A 27,591-nucleotide genomic window follows, 5' to 3' on the forward strand; every position below is an offset into this window, starting at 1 on the left:
CAAGAGTCTAAAGTTCTCAACTGGAGCAGTAAAGACTAAGCATAGTTTAGATTTTAGATGCTGGAAAACATCAGTGTTATTTCTTCTGAGAGATCTGTAATCCAGTGAAAGGAAGTAATTTTATCAGCCTGTAGCCACACATACAATTTACATTCTATAGAATGACAGTCCCTAATAGCAATCACAGTAGAGCCAAATGTTAATAAAAATTTCTGTATTATGCTCGCCAGAAAGTAGGCATTAAGCTAACATCAAAGCAGTAACTTAAAGGGACAAAGAGTTTTCTCTGTAATTTTCTATCAACTTAAATATTACTTCTACAATACTTTTTTTTTTTTTTTTTTTTTTTTTTTTTTTTTTTTTTTTTTTTTTTTTTTTTTGTCATTGAGATTGGTGTCATTTAACTGTAATGTTCCAGTACTTTAGCAGTTTTTAATGCCATTAGATCCTAGGAGCAAAGACTAGGAAAGAGGAGTTGGTAAAAGTGGCACAACTACAACTTCAGAAAATAAACTAAGCTTTCCAGTGAAAGATTTCTGGCAGCAAAGATAAAGGAGTCAGATTTGCTTTTTTTTCAGTAAGTTGATCCCACTTTTTAACTTAAATGATTTATTTCAAATACTACTACTTTTGCAGGGGAGAAAACAACATAATAGTTTACAAAGTTAGTCTAGTCTTTATAGGAATAGGAATACCTTAGTGAGGGCTAGGAAGGGGTACAACAAATTGCTTGCTAGAATTTCTGTGACAGGTATGTTGCTTTACCTGGAGAATTACAGAGGTTTACATTTTTAGAACCTATGTTTAGAAGCACTTCACAAACAAATGAATAGACATTTGAAGTAGAGCATCTCTAGTTGGTATAAGATATTTTACTATGTCTGCATGCATAATTGCTGGGACATTAACATCAAGAATCTGTGACAAAATCAGCAGGCACTTTCTGAAAAACTTAACTTTTATGCTATGTTAATATTTGCAGACATCATCTATATTTTATTTTAATTCTTTTATTTTTATTTTTATTTTTTTATTTTTTTTTTTTTACTATTATTATTCATCACATACAGAAAACATGGACCTTTCTTTTACATTATTAGCATATCTATTACACATTTTAAAAAACTGTTAGTATTATCTGGTGCATAAATTATATATTTCTTAGTCCACAGTTCTTGAGCATGAGGAAAGCATTCTTTGTCCTATATTATATATATAGGACATATAGGAGTATATGTATATAGTATATATATATATATAGGACTATATATAAATTTTTGTCAGTATGACTTTAATCTTTTTGCCATTTTTTTTAAAGTAGATGCCAATAATAGAAGAAAGAAAGATACCATACACACAATCCTACAACAAACTGAATAAATAAATAAATAAATAAAATTATATAAATAAATAACAATTTATCTAGGGCCAGACAAAATAAGTGTAGTTTCAGTCACCTTCAGATGATCAATTCTCTTGCAAAATGAGTAGAACAGATTTGATTTGTACTCTCCTTTGAGATGGTTCAAGCAGAAAAAATAAATAAATAAACAAATAAATAAGCTTTATGCATAAAGCGTTGTTTTTTAAATGTTCTCTGAACTTAATTCACTCTATTCAGAACTTAAATATCCAAATTAGTATTCTATAGGATAATATGGAAAGAGCATTGGTGAGCAGATTTATCATCTTAGAATTACAGTTAATCTCTGCTGCTTAAGATTTTAGTGGTAAAGTATTCAATACTTCAGGTAGATTAAAGTTAACATCTTTGTCCTGCCCAGTAAGCCAATGGATTTTATGAGTGCCTACACCATGCATTCTCAGCATGAAATTCCTTCTAACAAGCAGACAGACATATGTACCAGCTTAAAACAACAGAAGGATACACTTCCTTGTTTCATGAGAAAATTCAGCTTCTGGCAGATAATGTGACAGAGATGAAGTCTTAATTTGAGTGAGAGTCTTTCCCTTCTCCTCCTCACCACAGGGCCCCTGTTAACCACAGGCTAAAGACACTATTTTAACCATTTTTGATATGAGAAATACCCATTACAAAAATATTCTTTATGTATGAACTGTATTTATGACACATAAGAGCAACATCCAGATATTTGTTTTTGTTATAGGCACCACACATTTCATACATATGGTCCTTCTATTCATCTTTCTACATTTTAAATGCTTATCTCATAAAGACCTTCCTGCTTTTTTATTTTTTTTAACCTTACCTGGAAATTATAAAAGTATAAAGGTATATATACTTTCTTCTGTGCGAACCACAATTTTCAGTTTCCTGAGCTAAGATACTCACTAAACAAAATGATGTCTAGTACATAACCTAATCTTGAGGATGAGTGCTCAATGCATGACTAAATGTGCGTATACTCTGGCTTCTTGCAGAAATGAAAAAAAAAAAAAACAAAAACCAAAAATAAAAACAAAACAAAAAACAAAAACATTTTACTAATTCAGCTTAGCCATTCTGATATAACTGACGTCATCCCTAGTGGTCAAAACTTTTATACTGATTTTATTTCACAGTCCCAGACAGACAGTAAGACATCACACTAAACAGGCCACTACTGTACAGAGTGACTATAGATAATAATAGATCAAAAAAAAAATCTTTGCCAAATTCTTGTTCTTTTTGGTATTCTTCTCTATGACAGGGACTGTAGCATTTAGCTAATGGAATTGTTATGCTCAGTAATGCCGATTGGAGATGGCATAGAAGCCTCATAGAGAAGAGCTGGTAACTGTGGAAACTGCCCTATCAAAAAGTAGGATAAAGGCAATGACCATAGAAGGCTACTTGGAACAGCTCTATGTTCCTTCATGAAGATTTATTTTGACCTTCTGTCAAGTTGGTCATCAACTGTCCCAGAGACCTTTATCCATTGAGTCTCTGTGCTCAGTTCTTGCCCGACAGGAAAAAATGTCACAATAGATGACAAGTCAGTTATACGTGACACATTTGCTGGAATATAAAAAAAATCTAAGTTCCCACTTCAGAAGCTGCACATGAGAAAACTACACTGAATTTAATTTTTCAAAATGTTGTCTTATGAAAAAAATAAACAAAAACAAACTTCTGTGTCAAGGTTACAGCTCTTTTTTTCAAACATGCTTGAACTGCTGTGGCCTCTGGAGCATAATTCAAGTCATTAAATTCAGAGCATGCAACTACAGAGAAATTGTTCTATGACAGAGTTTGTAACCGTAGGATAAGAGAAGTGAGGGCATTCAGCAAGGCTAAAGTAGAAGACAATGCCAAATACAGAAGAAAGATAGGTATAAACAGAGCAGTAAGCAGTTTCCACAGAATATGCCTGCTTTTTTGCTGTTACAGCAGAACATAATTACTTCAGAGATACTTTTAAAGTGGAAAGGAAAAGAAAGATTTATTGCAAGCTCTTCTTCTAAGCCACTGTTTAGCTATACTGCAGCCTTCCTTTCTCTTTAACAGTGCCTTCCTCAAGCGGTTTGACTAGGTAATGCAAATGTTTCGTGCAATTTATTTTGACTGCTAGAGATCTTACAGTTTTCAAATAACCAGAGATAATGATCTAGTAGATTCTGAAGAGCTCCTGAGTTTCTAACTGCAGTCTCAAAGGTACAAGTCCTTTAGAAGCTGGCTTAGGATCACAGGCTCTTAAGCTTGATTTGGGCAAAGTTGCCTGATGTTAAGTGTGTTGAATGACTGGATGACTTTTCAACAGTGATAGTCATCCACAAGTTCTGCAGTCATTTTTTAATCTCAAAATCCACCTCATTTCTTCTTTAAAACTATAAAATCCATCTATAAAAATGAGAATTATGTTCATCCATTAAAGTTACCCTCTATTATGAGACATTTTTTATTATTTTGTTTACAATTCTTACTTCCAAACCAGAGTCCCCTTAATTAGATTCTGTAAAAAGAAATTAAAAATAAATTCTACCCCAAAGAACTTATAGGCCAACCAAAAGAGAAAACAGATGGGCAGAGACAGATGGCAGAACAGAAGGAAATAATGAGACTTCTATAGTAGATATAAGAAATGTAATTAGGCTTATCATTTACCCATGCATGGTAAAGTTTACTATGAATGAAACTCCACAGTGAGTTTTCATCGAACTTCTGCATAGCAGCCCTTTTTTTCTCTCCTACTGTAACAAGGACAATACTGCAACACAAAACTGTGCAATTCAAGAGTAGTTCATTACTCAGTTTCTTATTCATCTATGTTTTGCTTAAGGGTCTCCTGGAAATTAGCCATCTTCTGAGCCCTTTCACAATGGAGAGGTAAAGCATACATAGTGTTTAAAGTTTAAATTATTTTGTTTAAATTATTAAAGTTTAAATTATTCTGGTTTGCTAAAGAAGCATCTTTATTTTGCCAACACTGTAAGAGACACATTATTATTTCATAAGTCATTTTCTACTCCCCCCACAATTTTACATTTTAAGTAGGAGATACAAAACTAACTCCTGGTTGAATTATGTTTTTTACTGTGTTTAGATGTTCATTTATTTATTTGTAAATATATTTGTGAACCTTTGTTTTACTAGAAACTGAGGATCTAATGAATTTGTAGTGTAGTAGAGGAAAGACGGAAAACTTAATACCACCTTTGGTTCTGTGCATGAATCAAATTTAAGCTCTACAACAGAAACACAGATTAAGTTAAACAAGACAAAATATATTTGTCTTGTTTGTTTCATCCTACTTGTCCAGGACATCTGCTCAGCTAGAAAACAGATTGCATGATTTTCAAAGATCAAAAAATATACAACAAAGCATCAAAGGTATTATATTATGCCTTATTGTTAAGTAGGAAGACATTTTTCTTGTCAAACATAGGCATATGAACATTTGTGTTGTGTTTTTTTTTTATTTTTTTATTTTTTGATTTTTTTTTTTTCACTATGTCTGTTCTGTACAGTTCTGCTTGTCACCCCTTAACCCATTCTTCTCACTGTCATAAACACCACATAGCGCTGCACATTTTTCCTCTTCTGACAGAAGTTTTAAAATAGAATTATAGATGACCTCTGTGTGGGTTGCCTTCTGATTAGTAAAAGCCTTATTATTTCCACTGAATCAACAAAAAGCCTATAGAAAAGGAAATGTCAGAATGTGGACCGTAATAATATTGCTACTTTGCTGAGTTACAGTAAGTTTCTTGACTTTGTAGCTAACTGTTCTGAGAAGAAATTGGTAACATAAAAGTAAGCATTTTTTCAGCATTATTATTTAGGTCACTCCAAAAGTAATCCCTCCTATTTATTTCTATGGAAACTAATAAACCTGCAAAGAGAACAGTAGCACCATTTGACAGAGTAAATTCTCAGCTACAAAACACTGTTTTTTTCAGAATAGACATCATCATTAACTATGAATTTTTGCAAGCAATAGACAAGAGCCTGCATGCTGTGCTTGTAAAAATCTGCACGAGATGAGATGATACATTATCAGAGTCACCACTGCTGGAACCACCTCCTACTGCCTCACTGTGCTCACATCCACTGTTTGGTCCCCATAAGTATTCAAGAAGTGTCAGTGAATGTCAAGAGAGTGCAATCTTTTTCTGCATGGAGGAATTCAGTTACACACCTTCGCTTCATATGCAACTCCATATCAGGTGCCATTTTGTCAGATGGCCCCTCTGCTGCCATCCATCACACGGCAAGAATATGTACTGGAATATTGGTTGAAAGGTTCTCTCTTTACTGCTATACCACCAAAATCTGCCTCTGATGTCGCAGGTGAATGTAATAAAATAGGAGAATCTTCTTTTGGAGCAGCCCTCATAATATCCATAACACACAAAGTTCATTTCCTCATAAAGAGATAGGTGTAAAATATGTAAAGACAGACACATTCTTTACCACATTTCACACTTCCACTGTTGGTGCCAAACATGTCAGGTAAGTCTGTCTTTTGAATGCCTCACATAAGCGTAAAATGCTTAGCAAGCAGCTTTCTTTATGTGCTTTGAGCCTTTTGGTCTTGATACTTAGGAAACTGCAGTTACTCAGAACTTTAGGACTGGGCTTCCTGGCCTTTTAAAATATACCTAAGGACCTTCTATTTAGCGGATTTATTTATTTATTTTTCTTCTTCAAAACAAAGAGGTTTAAAAGATTAAATAGAAGGAAAAACAAAAAGAGAGCCTTCATACAGTTTCTGTAATTATAAGCTCTGAGTCTCAACATGGCAATATATAATGGAAAATACAACACCACAATTTTATTAATGCTACACTTCACTGTTTGATTCATGGTAGAATTACATAGTATTCAGATCAGTATAGTCCAATACAGAATTAAGTATCCATTAATTCTGAACTATTCAAATCTCACAAGGCACAAACCATCAACATTTCTTGCTTTTTATAACTATTCAAATAAATGATATACAATGCCATTTCAAAAGAGCTCTAAAATCATGATTGGATTGATTTCACACATAATTGGAGACCTGGTATATAGTAAGGAAAGGTAGAAAAAATTCCCAAACACTTTAATGCTTTCAAAGTGCCTACAGTTTCAAGAGTCTTTGTAGACATCTGAAAGGTTACCAGACTTTTATAACTGAATTATTAGAGAGATTTATTTTAAATCAGAATGTAACTTGCACTATTTAAAACCAGTTCCATTTATCTTCTGATTTTATAAGTACTATCCAGCTGTGTTACGTAGGACAAAAATGGCTCCAAGTGTTTCATGAAATCTAATAAAAAGTGAGCTGTTTCAAAGGAAAAATAGGTCTTACAAATATGTCATCTAGCTAACCTTAAGCCTCTAAATGTTTCACATTCTGAACCGCTTACTCCTACGAAACAAAAAATGAACATAATGCCTGCAAGATTGGCATCCACATGACAAAAACCTTGACATTAGTCTTGTAGGGAAAACAAACTAAACTGTTCCTGTGAATGCTCAATGAAGAAGACAGTGAGGATCATAAAAGGTATAAAATTGTGAGCCAGCAAATCCACATGATAAATCTTTGGAAGATGATTCTAGGGCTTCTAATTCAGAGTCAAGTTATGAGAGATTTTTGTTATCAAAAATGTGTACATAAGTAATCCCTTATGGTCTTGTACAAAACCAAACTTGTTTGTAGGCTGGATAAATTAGTACAAGCTTATAATGAAGTCTTGTTATCTGACTGGGAGAGTTCATCAGGTGTAAAATTTCACTCCCTTTTTTACAGTTCTTGAGGGAATTCATTCACTTAGATGACCTCATTGCAGCCTTTCAGTACCTGAAGGGAACCTATAATCAGGAGGGAAGTAAACTCTTTGAAAGGGCCGATAATAGCAGGACAAGGGGAAATAGTTTTAAGTTGAAAGAGGGAAGATTTAGGTGGGATGTCAGGGGGAAGTTCTTTACTAGGAGAGTGGTGAGATCCTGGAACAGGCTGCCCAGGGAGGTTGTGGATGCCTTGTGTCTGGAGGTGTTTAAGGCCAGGTTGGATGGGGCCCTGGGCAACCTGATTTGGTGGCCCTGCCAGGCAGAGGGGTTGGAGCTTCATGATCCTTGAGGTCCCTTCCAACCCAGGTCATTCTGTGATTCTGTTTGAAAGCTGCTTTAATAGTTATGCTGATAACAAGGAAGAAAGCATTACAAAGAGCACAAATGTACCTGCCACCCTAAACAAAATATACCTATTCCACCCTGAGACTTTCTGAATACTAATTTAATTGTGTCTGCTTCATTAATGTGATTATGAAAATCACATAAAATCTCCAAATTTAGTTAAAGATTATGTAAGTGTACTTTTTCCATGCTTATCACGTGGCAAGAAATCCTAATGAGGAACTGCCTGTTCAGAAATCATAGAACAGCACCATGGACAGTAACAAACGAGTGCTCGAAACACAAAACTGCAGAGAACCAAGGTCCACATGTTGCCACATTTCATCACTTCACACTCTTCAGGGAACTGAAAGATTCAGGATATACTGAGACTTTTGCATCTATTATGGTTTAGATCTAATAACGTGAAACATTTGATTTTCTTAACATTACTGATATAATTTATTTTTGGTTTACCTTCTGCTCATAAAATATCAACTGACTTTATTTGTTTGTGCTTTTGTTTTCTTCTCATACTGACTCTTAAAAATCTTTTAAATATCTACCTAATTATCTTCAGCTCACATTAAGCTTGTTTCCTGATGCATGTCAAATTTCATGAACATAAGGCGACCTGAGAAGAAAATATTTCTATGCTGTAAATTCTTTACTTTTGACAAACTCAAACTTTCCTAACTATTTTCAGTTAGATAGAAACAGTCTATTAAAATACAGCCGCTTCAGAAATTGGCCAGTAACTTAATTCTGAAACATGTCCTGGAGAATGTGTTTTCAATGAAAGTTAAGGAGGCAGATTAAATTTGTTTAAAATGTGTGGATAGACAAATTTTCTGTGGAATACTCAAAATATCTATCTTTGATGTATTCCAGTCACATATCTGACTTGCTGTCATACCTGGTCTAGATTAGATGCAAATGCAAAAGCCACTCTACAGGGCATTGACTCCAATATTTGGACATACTATTAGACAGCCTGCAACTAAAGAATAGCAAAGCAGACAATTGAGGACCTCCCAGTAAAAAAAAAAAAAAAAAAGAAGGTAGTTGATTCTATTACATCAGTTCATCCAAGTACTACAAGAAAAATTATTAAGGCTCTGCAAATCTTATTCAGCAAGAATGACCTGCAAAACTAATACTAATGTTTACAATTTGAGTTCAGAAAAACAACAAAATGGAGAAAAACATTATACTCATCCCTTCAGGAATGAAAACAACTCTGACATATTCAACATCATTTTCTCCAAAATGCTTTTGATTTTAAAATTGCTCTATTATCCCATAAAATCGTCTTCGGTATTTCTTTTTAATTTTACATTTCAGAATACTGAACAAATCACTGAAGTATTTTCACCACAATATTTTGCAAGTATACAGCTGTTCACTGAGAGATTAAAAACAAATGGAACATCAAGCTGAGCAATTAAGTTTGATTTCATATGCTACTAGCTAGCCTGAAAACAAAAAGCCCTCAATCAGCTGTGATTTTGCTTTAGTTTGATTCCTTGGAAATCATTTCAATATACTGCATTTTCAGTGTTGCACATTTTAGTTTAAAAGTTGTAGATTAACATATTTCATTACTTAGAGATTTGTAGACTATTATCTGACATCTACAGAATCTGTGCTTGCTATAACTCTTTTTGGAATTGTTAGCATTTACTTCTCAAAATAAAAGCTGTTAGCTTAACTGTAGCTCTATCGTTTTAGGATATAACCATAGTCTTTTATATATTCATGTAAATCATGATTAAACAAACACTGGCTGTTGAGTTAGAAATGGTGAATTCAGTATGAGTTTATTAATTTAGCTTCTCCCAGGGGTAAAGGGAATATCCTTTAGCCTTTATTTTTATGGTACTATAAAGCAACCATTAAGAAAAAAAGAAATGATAATAAAAACCAACCCTTACATTTCTATGAAATGCTTCCTCTGTAAACTGTGGTTACTTTTCTGTGTTGTATATTTAAATAAATAAATAATTGATGTAGAAAATTTAGTATCATTATTATTTATTATTATTTATTTTGCTGCTTGGCCCTGCATATTTCTGAGTACCACAATAAAAACAATCACTGGGATGATTTATTTCTGCATACAGGCCCCTGTGGATTTACTCTGAAGCTAAAGAAGCTGAAGTCCTTCTGGCTTGTGACCTGAAATCCTATATCTGTATTGCTTCTATTAGCAACCATAAATACAAGCTTCAATTTTTTGGTATTCAACGAAAGTTTTTGTTTGTTTGTTTTTTAATCTATCTACATATTTAATCTATACATTTTATTCCATAATTTCTTTTCCATTCTGTCCATTGACTCTCTCATCAGACAGTGTCCATACTTCTAATCCACTGAAAAAAAATCAGGAAAACTCTCAATAAAGAAGAGTTTGCACTTCTGAAAAAGGTTTGAGTTGGAGATTAATTGGTCATGTTCAACAACTGCATCTGAACTATTTCTAGTATAAAATGGGCCAGGCAGGCTAGGATGCGAAAGGAAAAAAAGGTACTGTCTCACTGTCTCAGCAGCAACACCACTGTACATGGCTTGCACATCTGGCAAATGAAATCTTGCAAAAAGAACAAGCAAACCAAAAAGCAAACAACCAACACCCAACAACTGAATAAAATTAGGAAAAAAAAAAGGGGGGGCTGGAAAGGGGGAGGTGGAATATTTACAGGCAGTATAAGGAAATATCTTTCATTAGGAAGGGGTACTGTGTTACTATGTCTCCTCAATTTCCATTGCTGATCTTTTTATAGAATCTTGCATTTTTATCTTATCTTTGCACAGAAAGCAAGTGAGTCATGCCCTGGAATATAAGGGTTCATACACTGTAGGTTAAATAGAGAATAATGAAATTTAAAGTGTTTCATTTTGTTCCTCACAATTCACAAGATTCACACACATAGAACCACATCAGGTTACAGCGTGCAGTGTTGTGCCCTTACACTGTCTTCACAAACACAAAAAAACAATCAGTAACTACATAGATAATACAATCTTTATGTCAGTTTCACAAAATCATACCGAAACCTAGGAATCCAGGTGTTTGGTTTCTTGTTATGTTGTTGTTGCTTTGTTTTGCCTCTCTTTCATTCTTTCTTCTTTCTTTTATTTATTTATTTATTTAATATGGAAAAAAACAACCAAAAACAAAACCCTGTTCATTAGTGTTTCCTTATGCAATCAGGAAGACATGTTAGATTGCATGTATCAGCCTAAATGTGCTGAACTTCAATACTTTCAGCAGAGATCCAGAAGATTCATTAAGAACTTCCACAGAATAAAAAGAAAACAAGGAGGAATTCTATATAAAATCATATAGTATTCATAAAGTTAAGTTCCAAATAATCCATGCCATCTTTAAATTTTATGATTACTTGTGGCTTTTAACTCAGGAATGGGTAGGGAAAAAAATTATTTTGTACAAGTCATTCTATGACAAATGAAAAGAGAAGTATTTGACTTTAACCCTTGTACTAAGTTTAAAACTGAGAAGCATAAGAATTATTTCACCACTCTTTTTATTTCATTGAAACTATCTTATTCTTGTCCAAATTGCTTAAGAAGCACCATCCCATCATGGCTTTAAAATGACTTTGTTTTCCCTGTGCAGAACATACATGCTTGAGATAGGTTAGTTTTTTATAGAGATAAATCACTAATTTGGATGTAAAAGTAGTACTAGTATTTCTGTTTGAGCATCTTGGAACATCAGCAATTCAATTCTTACATCGTTTCTTTATATACTCTCTGCTATTTTGAGATTTGAAAAGTTGCAGTACATTCTTTTGTGACAGTTTAGTTCACAGCATCATATTTTGCCACAGAAATTTAGGACTAGAGCCAAAATGGAGGCAGTGGAAAGGTTCCCATTGACGTCAGTGGACTTTGGATCAGGCCCCAGATGGCTGAGGACTAGGACTGTTAACTTACAATTAATGTGCATCTACACTGACCCTTAAATAGTTGAGGCAGGAAATTCTTCTTTTGGTTTTTAAAATTGTTTTTAGTAGTCTTTCTGGTGTTTTTTGAGAAAACACTAATAAAAGAACATTAAAAATCACCGATAATAATAGTAAAAAATCGCCTTCAGGTACTCCAGGGGAAGCTCAAGCCTCTGTACGAGCTGCTATTTGCTGATCTACAATTAAAAAATGGAAATATAACATTTGGTAATGCAGTGTTGACAGACAGAAAGGTTATTTTACTTCACATTTCAAGTATGAAAATGGAAATTGGAAGCATTCAGTGTCTGAAGGATCTCATTTAAACTGACTGGGACATCTAAGAGGAAAGGAGGAGTCTGAATCTTATCATTGAGTTGCAACAATGAGACAAAAGTACACATTTCAATTTATAAAAGACAGATGTTTTTGATGTTTAACTGTGCTTACTACAAGTATTTTTTCAAGACTGAAAAAGCTTACTAATACAATATGCATGTGAGAGAGAGGATTCCCAGCTAATACTGAAGTGAACAAGTGCAACAGAACTAAGGTAAATAATGACAAGACTTATTGATATGTTTCTTTGTTGCTTTCATATTCCAAGCCTTCTGTACCCACTCCCAAACAATAACGTTTTAGCTCTCTACTTCACAGTTTGAGCTTCCATTTAAATTTTGTTATTGCAGTTATGCTGGGTCATGTATGCTTATTTTTCTTTTTCAAAAAAATGCAGGCTCATTTTTTCAGTTAACTAAATACTACTGGTTTATGTGGAAGAGGAGTGGATCACAACTCATACACCGCTAATATGCACAGCAGAGATGAATTACAGTTACTTCATAATAATATGATATGTAACTAGTGTAACTGTTGGGAAGTATTACTGCACAGACTTTACTTCATTGAAATTTTCTAAATATTACTGACTGGCTCTAATATTCTAGTATTTCTTCACACATTATCAAATAAAAAGAAAAAAACCACTATTGAATAAATATCAAAAAACATAGTTGGTGATGGAATAGAAGCAATTATTCCTAATTTTGCATAAACAAGGTAATAAGCAAATAAACACAGGAACCATTTTTAAGTTTGCAAAAGAACACTTAATTTGAAGGAGTAAATATCTTCTAACACTGATTACTCATTTTAAATAAAAGGTAATTTTATTTTTCTGTGTTGCACGGATCTAGTACTGGTGGTCATAGTATTTGTAAAACCTAGTTTTACATCATAGAAAGAAAGGACATTTTTATGCAATGTTTTAAGCATCTGCCCCAATGAAAATATTTTCCTTCTGAAATGCAGACTGTTTATAACTTACTCATATGCATTTCACTGCTGTACGAGATAATAAGTCATGAAAATCACAGTGTAGCAGCAAAAAATAGTTTGACCTATTTTTTGAAGTGCAGAAAACTAAATGTAAAAAAAAAGTAAATGGAGCAAAATGAGGTAATGTCAAAAATACTCAGCAATACATCTATCTCTACGCCCATTCAAGTAATACAAGACATATGTTGGTTATACCACTGAATTCAGCTACAAATTCTTACAAAATGTAATGCAGAGCTATATAGTCACTCTGATCTCCTGGTCTGCGGATGAGTAACCTAACTAACTTCTAACTCTAAAAGCAGTTTAAGTAGATACAACCAAAGACTGCTGGAATTAATAAATTTTTATAGAAGTATAAAATTAAGGAGACAAGTTCCTGCATCTGGGCAGTTTCCCCAAATACAAAACAGACCATCATATAGAAAAGAAGCAAATAGGTAATTGTTCATATGTATATATATATATATAAAACATTAAAAAGTATAGGTATTTCAATTTAAATATGGTTTTCTTTATAAGCTGCTTTTGACTCCAAAAGTATTAGGAATGTTCCCACTGAATATATCTACTCAATCAAAAACATGAACCTTAAAGATATTTGCATCTTCTTCACCTTGCAATGCTTTTGGCTCAGCCACTGAAACAAAATCGCCATTATTTGTAGAAGTCTTCCTTTCAGTTTCTTCAGAGACAGTTTTGTGTGGAAGTGGAATGATCATGCCTCCATTACTTAAGCTGAACTGAAATAACAAGGTAGTGAATGGCTGGATATTGCCATTTGTGAAACGTTTTATCTCTCTTAAGGAAAGCAATAAAAATCCAGATGTTTCCAGAACAGTTCATACCAATATAAATACAGAAACAGAATGTTCACTCCTTCTCATTCTTTCCTTTCCTTTCCTTTCCCTTCCCTTTCCCTTTCCCTTCCTTCCCTTCCCTTCTCTTCTCTTCATTCTTAAAATGTAAAGAAAATTGATATCATGTTAGGATTGGCACACTGCCTTTGACATATAACCAAGGATATATTCATAAATAAATATATACATAGGAAAGGACACCAACATGCAGAATTTATAGAAGTGTGATAATTAGGAAACAAGGGTGCTTTGTCATTGTACAATATACAGGTGGAACAAACAAACAAACAAGCACAACGCCCCCCTGTGGAAATACAAAAAAAGCTGTTCAGAGCAGCAGCTGTGGTGCAAGATAAACAGCATGAGAACCAAGGACACCTCTGGAAGGAGAAGAAGGGTCTCACAGCTCTGATTGGATATGTGCCTGCATGGACAGTTGAAAAGTGTTTTGTAGAATGCTTTGTTGACATGTAAAGGTGGTTGGGAAAGTTGTAAGGGCGGATGGGAAAGTTAGAAAACAACAACTTGTGAAGGTATATAAGGGATGTGAGAACTTGTAATAAACGATTTGGATCATTCACACCTGAGTCTGTGCCTCAAATGCTGCATCCCCCCAGCCCCCCAAAGAACACAGAAGCTGCTGAAATATCTCAATATCTGACTTTATAAGATATGAAATACAGAGAACTTAAAAATAGATGATCTTTAAGGTCCCTTCCAACTCAAGACATTCTATGATTCCATGATAAAGAAAGACAGTAAAGGATTTCAGGAAAGAAGTTTCAAATTATTCTTTTCCATTTCCAAGGGACTCAATCAATATGCTTTCAATGGATATGACTGCACCACTAGGAAACTACAATCAATTTTGAATTAATTACTTGAACTGTTTTGTACATCTGTAACAAGTGAGTTTTTCAACAAAATGAGTTGTTCAGCACCTGTGGAATGGAAGTTCACGGTAAAGAAAATGCTCTAATAAATAAACAATGTAATCTTAAGAACAAACTGACAACAACAAAAGAATGGGAAAGAGAGATGAAGTAGTAATCTAGATACAGAATAAAGACTTAGACATGTCCAGTTCCTTTTCCTGGTTTCTGCGGGCTTAGCTGTGGTCTTGTCAATGATATGGTGCCCACAGAGTGGGAATCTTTACACTGAAAAATGGTTATGGTTCTACCTTTCATCTCTCCCACCTCTGCCAGCAACCAATGTCCTTCCAGAAGTAAAGACCTCACAGCTTTGCCAGGTGTCTCGCTCCAATTAAGGAGTGAGGCAAGGTTCTTTTGATAAATTATGCTCGGCGTGAGATTAAGAAGAGAAGCATTCAAATGTTGATCCGACCAGTTTATTGGGAATAATAGACGGCTGAGGGGATGGGGAAGGGAGAGCGGCGGATACCAAAATTAGGGTGATGGGGAAGGGAAAGTGGGCGACAGGAAAGGTAGAAAAGGCAAGAATTACGGAAAGCGGGGAAAGTCACCTCCTGAACGCAGCAGCGTCCCGTTGCACGTCGTTTCGTTGGACCAGGAGAAACAAGCGCAGGGGAGAGCCGCAGCAGAGGGTCAGGCCGCAAGCAGCAGATCGGTGCAGCGCAGAGCGGGAGGTAGAAAGGGCAGCGAGGTATCGGGAGGCAGCGAGGTCTCACGGAGCAGGGTCTCGGGCAGCGAGGTCTCACGGAGCAGAGTCTCGAGCAGCAAGCCCAGGTGAATCCGGTGTCCGCCGTAGGAAGACGTTGGAGGAATCTGAAGCCAGATGCCTAAGAGTTCTTCATGCATGCATCTTCTTCAGCATGCAGGCGTTCACGTAGTGAGGCATCTGATGTCAGACAACCTCCTTGTTCATGAAGAGAGGCATCTGATGTCAGAAAACCTCTACCCAAAATCCATGGTTTGTCCATGCTCTTTTTATCCTACTTCTTCCCAGCCTTCGGGACATTTCTGGAAGGCTTGGGTAAGAGTCCTGTGAATACCTCGGAGATGTCCCTTTTCCTTGAGATAGGCCCACACAAAAGACCACTTAAGGGCCATTCATCTGTATCTTATCTCCCTTTCGTAGCTCCCGGACTTGTCCATCGGTCATCTGTCTGTCATCTGTCACGTCACCCTTAAACAAAGGGGGTCTGGAACCGTGGCTCTGACTTGCCTGGACTTGTCCTTCTGTGTGTCTCTGGAACCTTGGCCAGGCTTCCCTGAACTTGTCCATTTCAGCAGACTTTGAGACAGTAATGTAAAAAGCATGGCCTCTTACACCACCCCGTGACTCAAAGTTTGCTTAAAAAATGGACCACTGCTGATCCAGGATGGTGAGAGAAAGATAGTAAGCATGAGGGAAAAAGGAGAGGGCAGGGGAATTAAAATGTTTCATGCAATCATTACAAAGGATTTTTCCTGCTTGGTTACAAATGTTGCACGGATGTGCTCGACTTTCTCATCACTTGATGAGGTTACAAAATACATAGAAGATACAACATGTTGAATAAGTTGAACAAAACATGGTATCATACATGGAAGAAACAGTAGAGTTGCGACAACACAAATCATAAAAGTAATCCCAGAAACATACACATCTCTTGTCAAAACTCAGACACTTTCCAACAACTGTGTTTTGGATGGAACTCCTGAACTGATGTGTTACTGAAAAGCATCAGTGCAAAGGGTTTTATGATAAATTTTACTTTTGTGACCACATCTAAAAGATATTAGATGAGTCCCATTGCTCACTTCCCAATTTGTTAATAATTTGGAAACACCATGGAGGAGTTACATGCAAATCACAATCAGTTTAACCAAAAGGGGTGAAAGAAGGGGTCAGAAGGAATGATATCACTGTGCAGGAAGTACCAGAAAGTCAGAATGATCTGAAAAAACAAAAATCTGAACCAAATTGTGAATTTTTAACAGATCCAAGGACTGATATCAATCACAACCCACAACAAACCAAAACATAATATTATTGCTTCTAGCATGATCACATCTTCAATTTTTCTGTCACAAAACACAAATGGTTAAAATCAGCTACAAGCCATTCTGTTCAGTCAGTGTCCCACGGAAATCTTCTGAAAAATAAAACAAGACAACAACTTGCCCTTTTGGGGCTTTGTTAATAAAATTAAAAAACGAGAGAACAATTCGGTGAGAATATATTTTACATTCCTTTTTTAGGGGTGTCCTTAGCCTTCCAAGGATTCTTGTTAAGGTATTTCATTAATGTTAGGGGAATTGTCCTCAGGTTAGCTGAGTCAATTGACACAGGCTGGCCAGTGTTTCCCTAGTTTATCAGCTTAACTGTATTGTGACTCACAGGGGTAGCTGGTAGGAGTGGTGAGGCCTTGGGACAGAAGGTGTTAAATGGATAATCTTCTCCTTTTGTTGTGAGCTTTCTAACAAACATCCACCCTTCCCCCCCCCCCCCCCCCCCCCCCCCCCCCCCCCCTCCTAGCTCACTTGAGGAGGGTGAAGGAATTAGTTTCCCAATTTCTCAGGTATCTCTTCTGTTACTGTGGGGGGGGACACTAGGAACTAGGGTCTCAAGTTTAGTCGGCCAACTGGTCACCAGCATCTCGAGCCTATCTGTTGATAGTCCATTCATTAGATCTCGAGGAATACCCTTTTGCCAGCCCAGGGTCCACAGTCTATTACGTTTGTGAGCAATGTTTCGCCTACCTGTTCTTACTGGCAATGAAACCTTTTCCATTCTATTAAGTTTCGGGCTAGGTGGCCTAGGAGCAAGGGTGGCTGCTGCAAGCCTTACTCCCTTTGGCTCAAATTTACTGGTAGAAGCCACGGGCCCAAATTTCCTTTCATAATTAATCAACTCTTGGGCAACCTCCCCCCATGTCCATACCTTAAAACCAGACTGTAAAGAGCCTGAAGTACCAGCTCCTTCTAAAACAGTTCGAGCTCTCTCTCCCTGGGACATGGCTTGTATTTTACCTTGTAACTGCATACCTATGGGTTTCAGCGATTCTGGAAGCCCCCTAATTAAAGGAGTCATCCTTTCAGGATCCACAGGCATCATCATGGGAGATTCGTGCCGTGGCTGCAATTTCCTGTCGTACATCATTTGCAGACAGGCAGCCTTTTGGACACTTTCAACCAGTTGATCCACTGTCCCATTAATAGCAAGAGGGTCTCCCCTTTCTAAAGGGTTGAGACCACCAGCCCAGTAAGCAGCCCTCTGTGTTAGGGACCAGGGAGCACGATTGTTGCCGGTAGTTAAAAATACTCCTGGCCCCCAATAACCCTCAGCCTCCTTTTCGGTAAGCATTATTTGGTCTCCACCAGTTAGACTGACTCTCCATACATACTCCGTTTCAGATTCTCTTGGAGACCGGCTAAAATCCTTTTTTAATTTAGCTAGTTCAGTAGCTGAGAAAGGGATTTCTTTAACATTCATTTGAGGATCAAGGTCCTCACCATTATCGAAGGTATATTCAGTTTTTATAAGAGGACGCAGAGGGGCTACTGGGGTTTCATTATCAAAGCTTTCTTTTGTTTCTCTCAATTCCTCCTGAGGATAGATTTTCTCTTGTGGTGCACTGTGGATAACAGTGTCATCCGTATCTTTATATGATAAAATTTCCTTAAAAGCCGTTTGTAACAACACCGAATTATGCTTTTCTCTATTCAGTTGTTCTTCTAGATTTCCAATTTGGTTTTGCAGAGCTTTTACGAGCTCCTGTGTTGCTTTAACCGTTTCTTGTAACGACTGTATTGTCTGGTTTTCCGCCTTAAGCTGCTGGTCTCGGAACTCCACGGCTGCTTTTAAAGCAGCACCGAGTACCGCACAAATAAATGATTTACCTTTCCCAGCTCGGGTACGAGCCCCATGTTGCAAAACACAAATGCGGTCCGAAACAGCCTGCAAATTATGCCAATTTTCTCGTGCCCAGTCCAACCCTGTTAACGATGGCCTAGACGCATGCTTTTCTAGCAAATCAAACAACATATTTTCACCTTCCATAGCGAATATACTTTTACTCACTATCAAGACAACAAAATCTACAACGAAATCTACACTGAGGGAGGAGGTGACTCCTTATCTCCTCAGAGAGGCAAACACTTAGCAAAACAAAACCAGCAACTGCTCAAAACACTCCCTTACACAAAAGACAAAAAGACTCAAATCAACACTTCCAAAGAAAGTGTAAACACCTCAATCGCTCCTGGCTATCCTGTCAGGCCACAAAGAAAAACTTCCACCTTCAAGCCACACAAGTTACAAAATAACTTCTAGGTTTCTCAAAAGTAATAAACTTCTTGGAGAAGCACACACGTCAAAAATTACTTCCTCACTTCCCCAAGAGGCGCACACACAAAACTTTCAAATCCAGAAGTACGTTACAAGATACTTAAACCACCACAATGCAAAATAGTCTTCCCGGGGAGGCACACACATATATAACAAAAGCAAATAGTCAAAATTAATCTATACGTCCCCGAGAGGTATACACGTAAGAAAGAAAGCAACAAAGTTTCAGGATATGGAGCGGTCTTCCTGGAGAGGTGCTCACGTCAAAGAAAGTTATCGAATTTATCGCTCCTTGCAACTCCAGGAGAAAGAGACAGAAAAGTTTTAGAGAAACTGGAAGGACAACACTCTCACGACGAGTATCCTGCCGACTACGCCAATAAAAATGTCTCGCTCCAATTAAGGAGTGAGGCAAGGTTCTTTTGATAAATTATGCTCGGCGTGAGATTAAGAAGAGAAGCATTCAAATGTTGATCCGACCAGTTTATTGGGAATAATAGACGGCTGAGGGGATGGGGAAGGGAGAGCGGCGGATACCAAAATTAGGGTGATGGGGAAGGGAAAGTGGGCGACAGGAAAGGTAGAAAAGGCAAGAATTACGGAAAGCGGGGAAAGTCACCTCCTGAACGCAGCAGCGTCCCGTTGCACGTCGTTTCGTTGGACCAGGAGAAACAAGCGCAGGGGAGAGCCGCAGCAGAGGGTCAGGCCGCAAGCAGCAGATCGGTGCAGCGCAGAGCGGGAGGTAGAAAGGGCAGCGAGGTATCGGGAGGCAGCGAGGTCTCACGGAGCAGGGTCTCGGGCAGCGAGGTCTCACGGAGCAGAGTCTCGAGCAGCAAGCCCAGGTGAATCCGGTGTCCGCCGTAGGAAGACGTTGGAGGAATCTGAAGCCAGATGCCTAAGAGTTCTTCATGCATGCATCTTCTTCAGCATGCAGGCGTTCACGTAGTGAGGCATCTGATGTCAGACAACCTCCTTGTTCATGAAGAGAGGCATCTGATGTCAGAAAACCTCTACCCAAAATCCATGGTTTGTCCATGCTCTTTTTATCCTACTTCTTCCCAGCCTTCGGGACATTTCTGGAAGGCTTGGGTAAGAGTCCTGTGAATACCTCGGAGATGTCCCTTTTCCTTGAGATAGGCCCACACAAAAGACCACTTAAGGGCCATTCATCTGTATCTTATCTCCCTTTCGTAGCTCCCGGACTTGTCCATCGGTCATCTGTCTGTCATCTGTCACGTCACCCTTAAACAAAGGGGGTCTGGAACCGTGGCTCTGACTTGCCTGGACTTGTCCTTCTGTGTGTCTCTGGAACCTTGGCCAGGCTTCCCTGAACTTGTCCATTTCAGCAGACTTTGAGACAGTAATGTAAAAAGCATGGCCTCTTACACCAGGCAATGCTGGAGCAGAACGACTGGGCCACAGCCATGCCTCGTTCCATCCTAAACATCTATTTGCACTGCAGGACAGGAGAAACAACACAGGCACTTGAATCTGACCTGACTATTACTGCTACATCTGCTAAGAAATATAAAGGATCTTCTCTTAATTACAACAATCTGAAGAAGGCAGAACCATTTCCTAGAAAAGTTGAAGCAAGGTTCCTAACAACAATATGTATTGAATAAAACGAGGCAGAATTTATAAATGTTCCCAGTAGCCTCATATGTGAAGAATAATTGTAGTGAAAAGACACACCCAACCAGGTGTAGCTCTGGGCTACTGACCAATTACTCAGCCTTTTCCTTTATGAATACACTGGTTATATATTTGAATCTGCAACTAGAGTGAAACTTCAGGAAATAAGATTGAGAAGATTGTATAAGCATGAATCATATCAGTTTACCTAAGAACTTTGAGATTAGATAGTAGAATACAGAAATATTTCCTTGAAACAAGAAATATTCTCATATTATGTATCATTTTGATGCTTTCATCACTCTTAGAGAAGGGAATTGTTTGAGCACTGTGGGTTGACTTCTAGTGGTGTATAATCTAACACTTGCAAATATTAGAAACAAGTGATTGTTCAGAGACATTCATGGGTCTCTGAGTGAGTACAGTATCCTGGGAGAAGAAACAGTAGTAGCACCTCACATGTTAGGAAGTGAATTAGGGTGAGTGTAAGGGAAATTGGCAATCACAGCCTGAACCTCTGATTAATCAGCTGAGGCAAGTGTCAGGTCAGCTGTGGGAGCACAGGTCAGAGTAATTTAGCTGTGCTCCAGGAAGGGTGGAGCTTGACTCCACCTCCTCTAGACCTCATTTAAGGGCTGTCTGCTTTCTGGTGGAGATTGCCTCAGCATTTCCCAGTGTAGGTATCCATATTGGTGAGTCTTCCCTCATAAATAACATTTTGAATATCTGTTACAATCTTTGCATCATTCCACCTTACAGTGAGTTTTTTGAAGGACACTAAAGATCCAAGAAGCAATACATTCTTAATCAGTTAGTAATTATGGGCAGTTTTTTGCTTGTTTGTTTGTTGTTTGTTTTTGTGTAGAATGGGGAAGGTCAACTACACTGTCAAAACTTCAACCACTTCAGGTTGAAAACCTCAGCTTGAAGTTCAGAACTTCAGTTTTAGGGTGCTCAGTTGCTCCCTTTTAAGCCTTGAATCTTGATGACTTCACCTAGATTTATTATTGTGATCCTGACATTATGCCATCATTGAGTAGGAATTTGAATCCATCTGCAAAAAGATACATGAAAAAGTTAAAATGAATTGACTGAAGGTGTTTACAGAACTCCATCATGCAACTCTTGTGCTGCTGTTTCATACAAAGGTTGACAAAAGTAACTCAAGGCTACTGTTCTGAAAGTGAATGCTCACGCAGAGTTCAATACAGCCTAACTTAATTCCTCCAGCGAATTTCTCCTAATTATCCAAGAGTGTCTGTGTATAAAAATATCTTGGAGGCATACCAATCTTTGAGCTTGCTACAAAATCTTTGACTATAATACAGAATTGGCTGCATGCCTAGAACTTCTGGTTTCTTTCATCTGGCACTTCTAATATTCCAGACAAGTATAGTCTAGATGCTATCTCCTGCTCAACAAAGCAACTAGAAACAATCATAAGGATTCAGTTTTCTACTAGAAGAAAACATCAAAACTTGGTCCATTTCATTTCAGAAGGAAGAATTACAATTTGTTTTGTATTTCTAGAGCATTCAGTGTTTGAAGCAGTTGAACTTCTCTTCCTGATGAGCAGATAAAAGATTTACTCATAAGTTACTATTTGTTCTGCAAACATGGGAACAAATCTGTTACATGAAAAATAAAATAAAGTCCTTCTTTTCTTGAAAATTTCTACTCCATGACTTCTGAGTCATGCTTCTTGAAACATGCAACTCTTTTGGAAATACAATTGATAAAACTGACTATAGTACTGTGACAACATTATATTTACTCCTTAGCTTTCCTTCCAGCTATCCTCATACATTCTTTGTTGGCTCTATGCTGAATTTCTTAAGACATTTCTTGAATAAATACTGAGGTTATTTTCCACTCCTAACTATTTATAAGCCTCATATTTATCAGTGAAAACCAGTAGCTCTTTTGATACTACCAAATACATTTATTAAACGAAAAAGAAGAAATTCTGTTGCTGCTATGCTGGTTTGGTAATTTAATTAATCCTTCCCATTTTTCTCTGCTCATACCCATTAGAAGACACCTAAGGAAGTGTCTTATTTGTCTCTAACACACTTTTATTTCACATTGACTAATGAAAATATATCCTTTGAACTACAATTTCAATAAGTCTGTGATCTGTGAATTTTCTGGATCAGGCTAATAATCAAAGAGATATGCACAATCTCTCCAAATTGTGGGACGCACTTCATTGCAGTGAACATGCTCATGGTCTAGAGATCTGACCAAAGCATTGTACTCAGTACAGTGGATAGGATTATGCGCTCTTTGCTCTCCTTCAGATTTTTCTGAACAAACATATGTAAATTGGACAATCATAGGGGAAGAAATAATTGTCACACTATGTTAGTCTCACACTATCTCTTCTTACACTTCCACCATCAACTTAGCCTATAACCATAGAAGCCTGAGGAAAAAAAACTAACATCTGCTGTAAGCTCACAGGCAGGAGTTCCTTCTTAGTGTACTTTTATGCTACTGTGTCTGCTGTACGCAGCTCTCACAAGTAGCATTGCTCTCAGCAATGTATTATTACACTTCTTATGTGATAGCTTATCTTGTGCCTATCCCTTTGAGCAGCTCTAGAATTTCTCTTCATTTTTGTGCTGCCATTCTATACTGATGGAAGTATAAATGCATGCATGAGAAAAGGAAATGTTATTTGTTTCTAGCAACAAGAGACTTATGACTTAGAATCATAGAATCACTCAGGTTCGAAATGACCTTTAAGACCATTGAGTCCAACCATGACCTAACCAAACTATCCTAACAACCCTCCTCTAAATCGTGTCCCTGAACATATGCATTACTACCTTGCCAGTGTTAGTTTGTTAGGTGTTTCATAAGTTATGTGTAAATGAAAGACCTTAAAGATTGTTGAGTCCAACCATGACCTATACATACTAAATAACCCTTCACTAAATCATAGTTTAGTGTTTTAAGAAAATCATCTTCTTTCTTGCCAAGCTGAAAACCATCATACTTCTTTTCACTGTTCAATCTACATCTTTTTTTTTTTTTTTTTTTTTTTTTTTTTTTTCTGAACCATTTCCTTAACACTTTACTGCCATGCTGTTTGGTCACATCTTAGTAGAAAAATTAAAGGAAGCATCAACAGAGCAAGTTTAGGAACAAGTGAGTAGTAATAAAGCAAACACCAACATTAAGAACAGAGATTACCTAATATTCAGGATAGACTGAAATTAAGCAGGTAGATATGTTTTCAAATAAGTGCTATTTAAAATAAAATAAAAATTAGTCTGTGCTAGGTTCACGGGTTGAGAAAGAAACTTCCCATCAACATGTTTTCAAGAGAATTGTCTGGAAATAGCTCTTAAAAACAAACAAGCAAACAAACAACAACAACAGAAAAATTTAAACCCAAAGGTTGAAATTACAATATTACCATACTAAGAGTATTAGTAAGTAGCAATTAAGTGTAAGGGTTTACTCAAAACGATTAGCTGAAGTCATTTGACTTTTTAGAAAGTTATCTTTCCACTTGAGTAGATGATTTGGACACACATCAAAAATTACTGGCTGAGATTATAGAGTGAGTTTTTGTTTTCTCTGATTTTGCGAGTGTGTTTCATGAGGAAGAATTACAACCAGAAGTGGCTTTAAAACTTTTTTCTCTTATGGATTTCTTACCATCCTTTACTAATTAATATGTGTGCATTTCTAAGTGTAATCAAATCTGAAAATCAAAAACTCAAGGTTTAAAGTTTCATGTGCATTGAGAACAACAAAAGAAATTCTAATCTAAGTGCCATATTCCCATTGTTCTTAAATTCTGTTCTAGCATCTCATAGCTCTTCATTCAGATGTCTCTTGAGCATTGCCAGGGACAGTGACATCACCCCTCCCTGAGCAGCCATTCCAGTGCCTGACCACACTGAGAGAAAAAGTTTTTCCTTATATCTAATCTAAACCTCTTGTACAACTTCAGGGCCATTTCATCAGATCCTGTTTGTTGCCTGGGAGAACAGGACAACCGTCATCACAACCTCCCTTCAGGAAGTTGCAGAGTGCAGTGAGGAGATGAGGGTGGTCAAGCACAACCTGCCTTACCTGAACCCATGCTAGCTGGGCCTGATCCCCTGGACATCACGCACATACTGTGGGATCTCAGTCAAGATGATTTGTTTCATAACTTTCCTTGGTACTGAGGTCAGGCTGACAGGCCTGCAGTTCCCAGATCCTCCTTACAGCCCTGCTTGTAGATGGGAGTCACATCTGCAAGATTTCCAATCCTCCAGGATCTCTCCAATTATCCAGGAGTGCTGGTAGATGGCAGAAAGGCTCGGCAATTACCCCTACCAGCTTCCTCAGCACCCAAGGGTTAAGCCCACGTGGTCCCATGGACTTGTGGCAGTCCAGGTGGAAGAGGAGCTCTTTAAGTGTCTCCACCTGAATCACTGGGAGTGTATTTTGTATTCCATCCGAGTCTTTCAGATTAGGGTGTAAAGTGATCTGCCCTTTAAAGACAGATGTAAAGAAGGCACTGAGGACCTCAGCCTTCTTATCCTCAGTGGTCACATTCCCTGCTAAGTCAAGTAAAGGGTGGACATTTCCTTTGGTTCTTCTCTTACCACTGATATATTTGTAAAAGGATTTCTTATTCTCTTTTACTGTAGTGACCAATCTAAATTTGAGTCAGGTTTTTGCCTTCCTAACTTCCTCCCTGCATACCTTAGCAACTTTCCTGTAATCTATCCAAGTAGCTTGTCCCTACTTCCAGAGGTCATTATAGACTCTTTCATTCAGAGTCTCAACAATAGTTCCCAGTTCATCCTTACAGCATTCAGGGAAAGCCTTTTCTTGTGCCTTTAAGATTTCCATCTTGAGGAACATTCTGGACCCCTTTATCCTTAAGGAGCAACCTCCCAAGAGACCCTTGTAACAAGCGTCCTGAATAGGTCAAAGTCCGCCCTCTGGAAGTTCAAGATAGCAGTTTTGCTAGTCACCTTTCTGACATCTCCAAGAACAGAGAATTCTGGAATTTCATGGTCTCAATCTTATTTGAATAGTTTTTTTTTTCCATTTTGGTAGTATATTCTAACTCATTCTGAAATGATTCTACTGCAGTTTTTTTGTTTTTTTTTAACCCCTGGAATAAACAAGGGAACTGTTGGATTGTATCTGTAGTTCTCTAGGAAAGAAAATATAGAAAGTAAATGATAATTAAAAAACAAAACTCAAACACTGAGACTCCTAATTTTATTAATTTAAGCACTAGTGAGCCTGATATTATTTCATTTGTTCCTATAGTAAAGGATCTGGAAAAGCAACAAAAATCCCATAGGGCCTTATTTAGAAACACAATTAGACAGCAACACACAATCCCTCAAGAATTTCCCTTTCTTCCCTTCTTACTACTCCTTCCAAAGCAACCATCTAATTGTGTGAAGCTGCTGCCTAAGGAGCACTGGGAATGGATAAGTGGAAAGCCTCTGTGGAGTTCTACTGCCAATAAAAAAAGCTGAAGATGCTATTCTCTGGCCCTCAAGAGGATCAGAAGGGTGGTTTTCACAAAGTGGTTTAAAACTAATTTCCTTTCTTTTCTTGCTCTGAGTATTTTTGAACTCATATATAGTTTCACCCTGAACATAGGGTGAAACCCTGCAAGCTTTAGCTGTAGGATTTATAGGAATGGATTCTGATTATATGTGTCCAGTCCCAAATAGGTTTCAGAGGATAACTTTTCCCTTCATACTGATATTTTAAAATGTCATCAAAAGAATAAATGAAGATCATGTGTTTTTTTTACCTATGTTTTTTTTTTAAACATTTTTCAAGTTGATTTTTTTTTTTTTTGCTTTTTTTCCCTCAATTGAATTTGTTTCATTTGTATTTTTATTGAAAGAGAAAGCCTTCTCCCTCTTAAAATATCATCAATCTATACATCACCAGCAGAGGAAGGAAGAATGAAATATAGCAGTGTATGAGGAAGTAATGTGTTTGAGAATCAGTTTTATTTCTGGGTGGTAGGTATACAGAAGCTGTTTATTCATAACTTCACTATCAAAAGTTATTAGGGCAGGTACTTGCTTTATGGACTTCATAGCATTTGCTGTAAGTTTTCATTGGTGTATTTGATCTAATTCTGTGTTCTTCTGCCTTCTGCTATGTCATTCCCGATCTTAAACATTTTTTCTTGCCTTTATCCTTCAAGTATAACACAGCAATATGGATTAGACCAACATCTGCATTATGCTTATAAATAACAATGGCAATTATATCATATGCATTTTAGAAGAACATCTACAGTGAGTTCTTATGTTGCTTATGTAATTTACTGTGAATTCGTGTAAACTTGCTGTTTGTTCAGTTTATTGCGCAGAGAACTCCATTTCTTAACATCTAAAGTTTTAATTCTTGTATCTGTTCCATATTTTCTATTCACTTTAAGAGTTACACTCCTTGGAGGTGTTCAAGGCAGTGTTGGATGGGGCCCTGGGCAACCTGATCTAGTAAATGTGTATGTTTGGTGGCCCTGCTAGGCAGGGGGGTTGAAACTACATGATCCTTGAGGTCCCTTCCAACCCGGGTCATTCTGTGATTCTGTGTGAGCTGAAATAGGCTGGATGGAACTGCTATAATGTGTTCTACAGCAGACTTGAGATGGTGACAAAGATTTGATTTAGGTCAATTTATGATGTGATTAGAAATATCAAGACATAAAAAATTACTTTGTTTCTTTGTCAAAGGCAAACAAAGAGTAAACATGCTACCTGCACAGCAATATCTTGGGGGCATGTATTATTTTTCTTCTATGACACTAAAATTTCTCAATTCTATCAGTTTTCCTAATAATTATTGAATTAAACAGAATTTCCTCAAATGAATGACCATCTCCTTACTTTACTTTTTCCTCTTTTGGCTAGTCTTGTCTGAGGTACTTTGAAAAAAATGTTAAGAAGTAATATGATTATTTAATGGA

At 37.0% G+C, this 27,591-nt stretch overlaps 1 protein-coding gene and 1 long non-coding RNA gene across 2 annotated transcripts; one reads left to right on the top strand and one right to left on the bottom strand.

The window, feature by feature from the left end:
- The first annotated feature begins 14,996 nt into the window (after nucleotides 1-14,996).
- On the top strand, nucleotides 14,997-16,237 carry LOC140249153 (uncharacterized). Its single transcript, XR_011902950.1, has 2 exons — nucleotides 14,997-15,383; nucleotides 15,414-16,237. It is a non-coding gene; the product is annotated as an uncharacterized lncRNA (long non-coding RNA).
- A 985-nt stretch (nucleotides 16,238-17,222) lies between these two features.
- LOC140249185 (uncharacterized) lies at nucleotides 17,223-19,767 on the bottom strand. The gene has a single exon (XM_072330558.1). The coding sequence runs from the start codon at nucleotides 18,705-18,707 to the stop codon at nucleotides 17,223-17,225; it is 1,485 nt and encodes a 494-aa protein (XP_072186659.1). The 5' UTR covers nucleotides 18,708-19,767.
- Between the last annotated feature and the right edge of the window lie 7,824 nt (nucleotides 19,768-27,591).

Source organism: Excalfactoria chinensis, chromosome 2, assembly GCF_039878825.1.
Source record: "Excalfactoria chinensis isolate bCotChi1 chromosome 2, bCotChi1.hap2, whole genome shotgun sequence".
NCBI classification, from domain to species: domain Eukaryota; kingdom Metazoa; phylum Chordata; class Aves; order Galliformes; family Phasianidae; genus Excalfactoria; species Excalfactoria chinensis.

Excerpts from the sequence above, each read along its gene's own strand:
- LOC140249185 (XM_072330558.1), bottom strand. The coding sequence starts at position 18,707 with ATGGAAGGTGAAAATATGTTGTTTGATTTGCTAGAAAAGCATGCGTCT.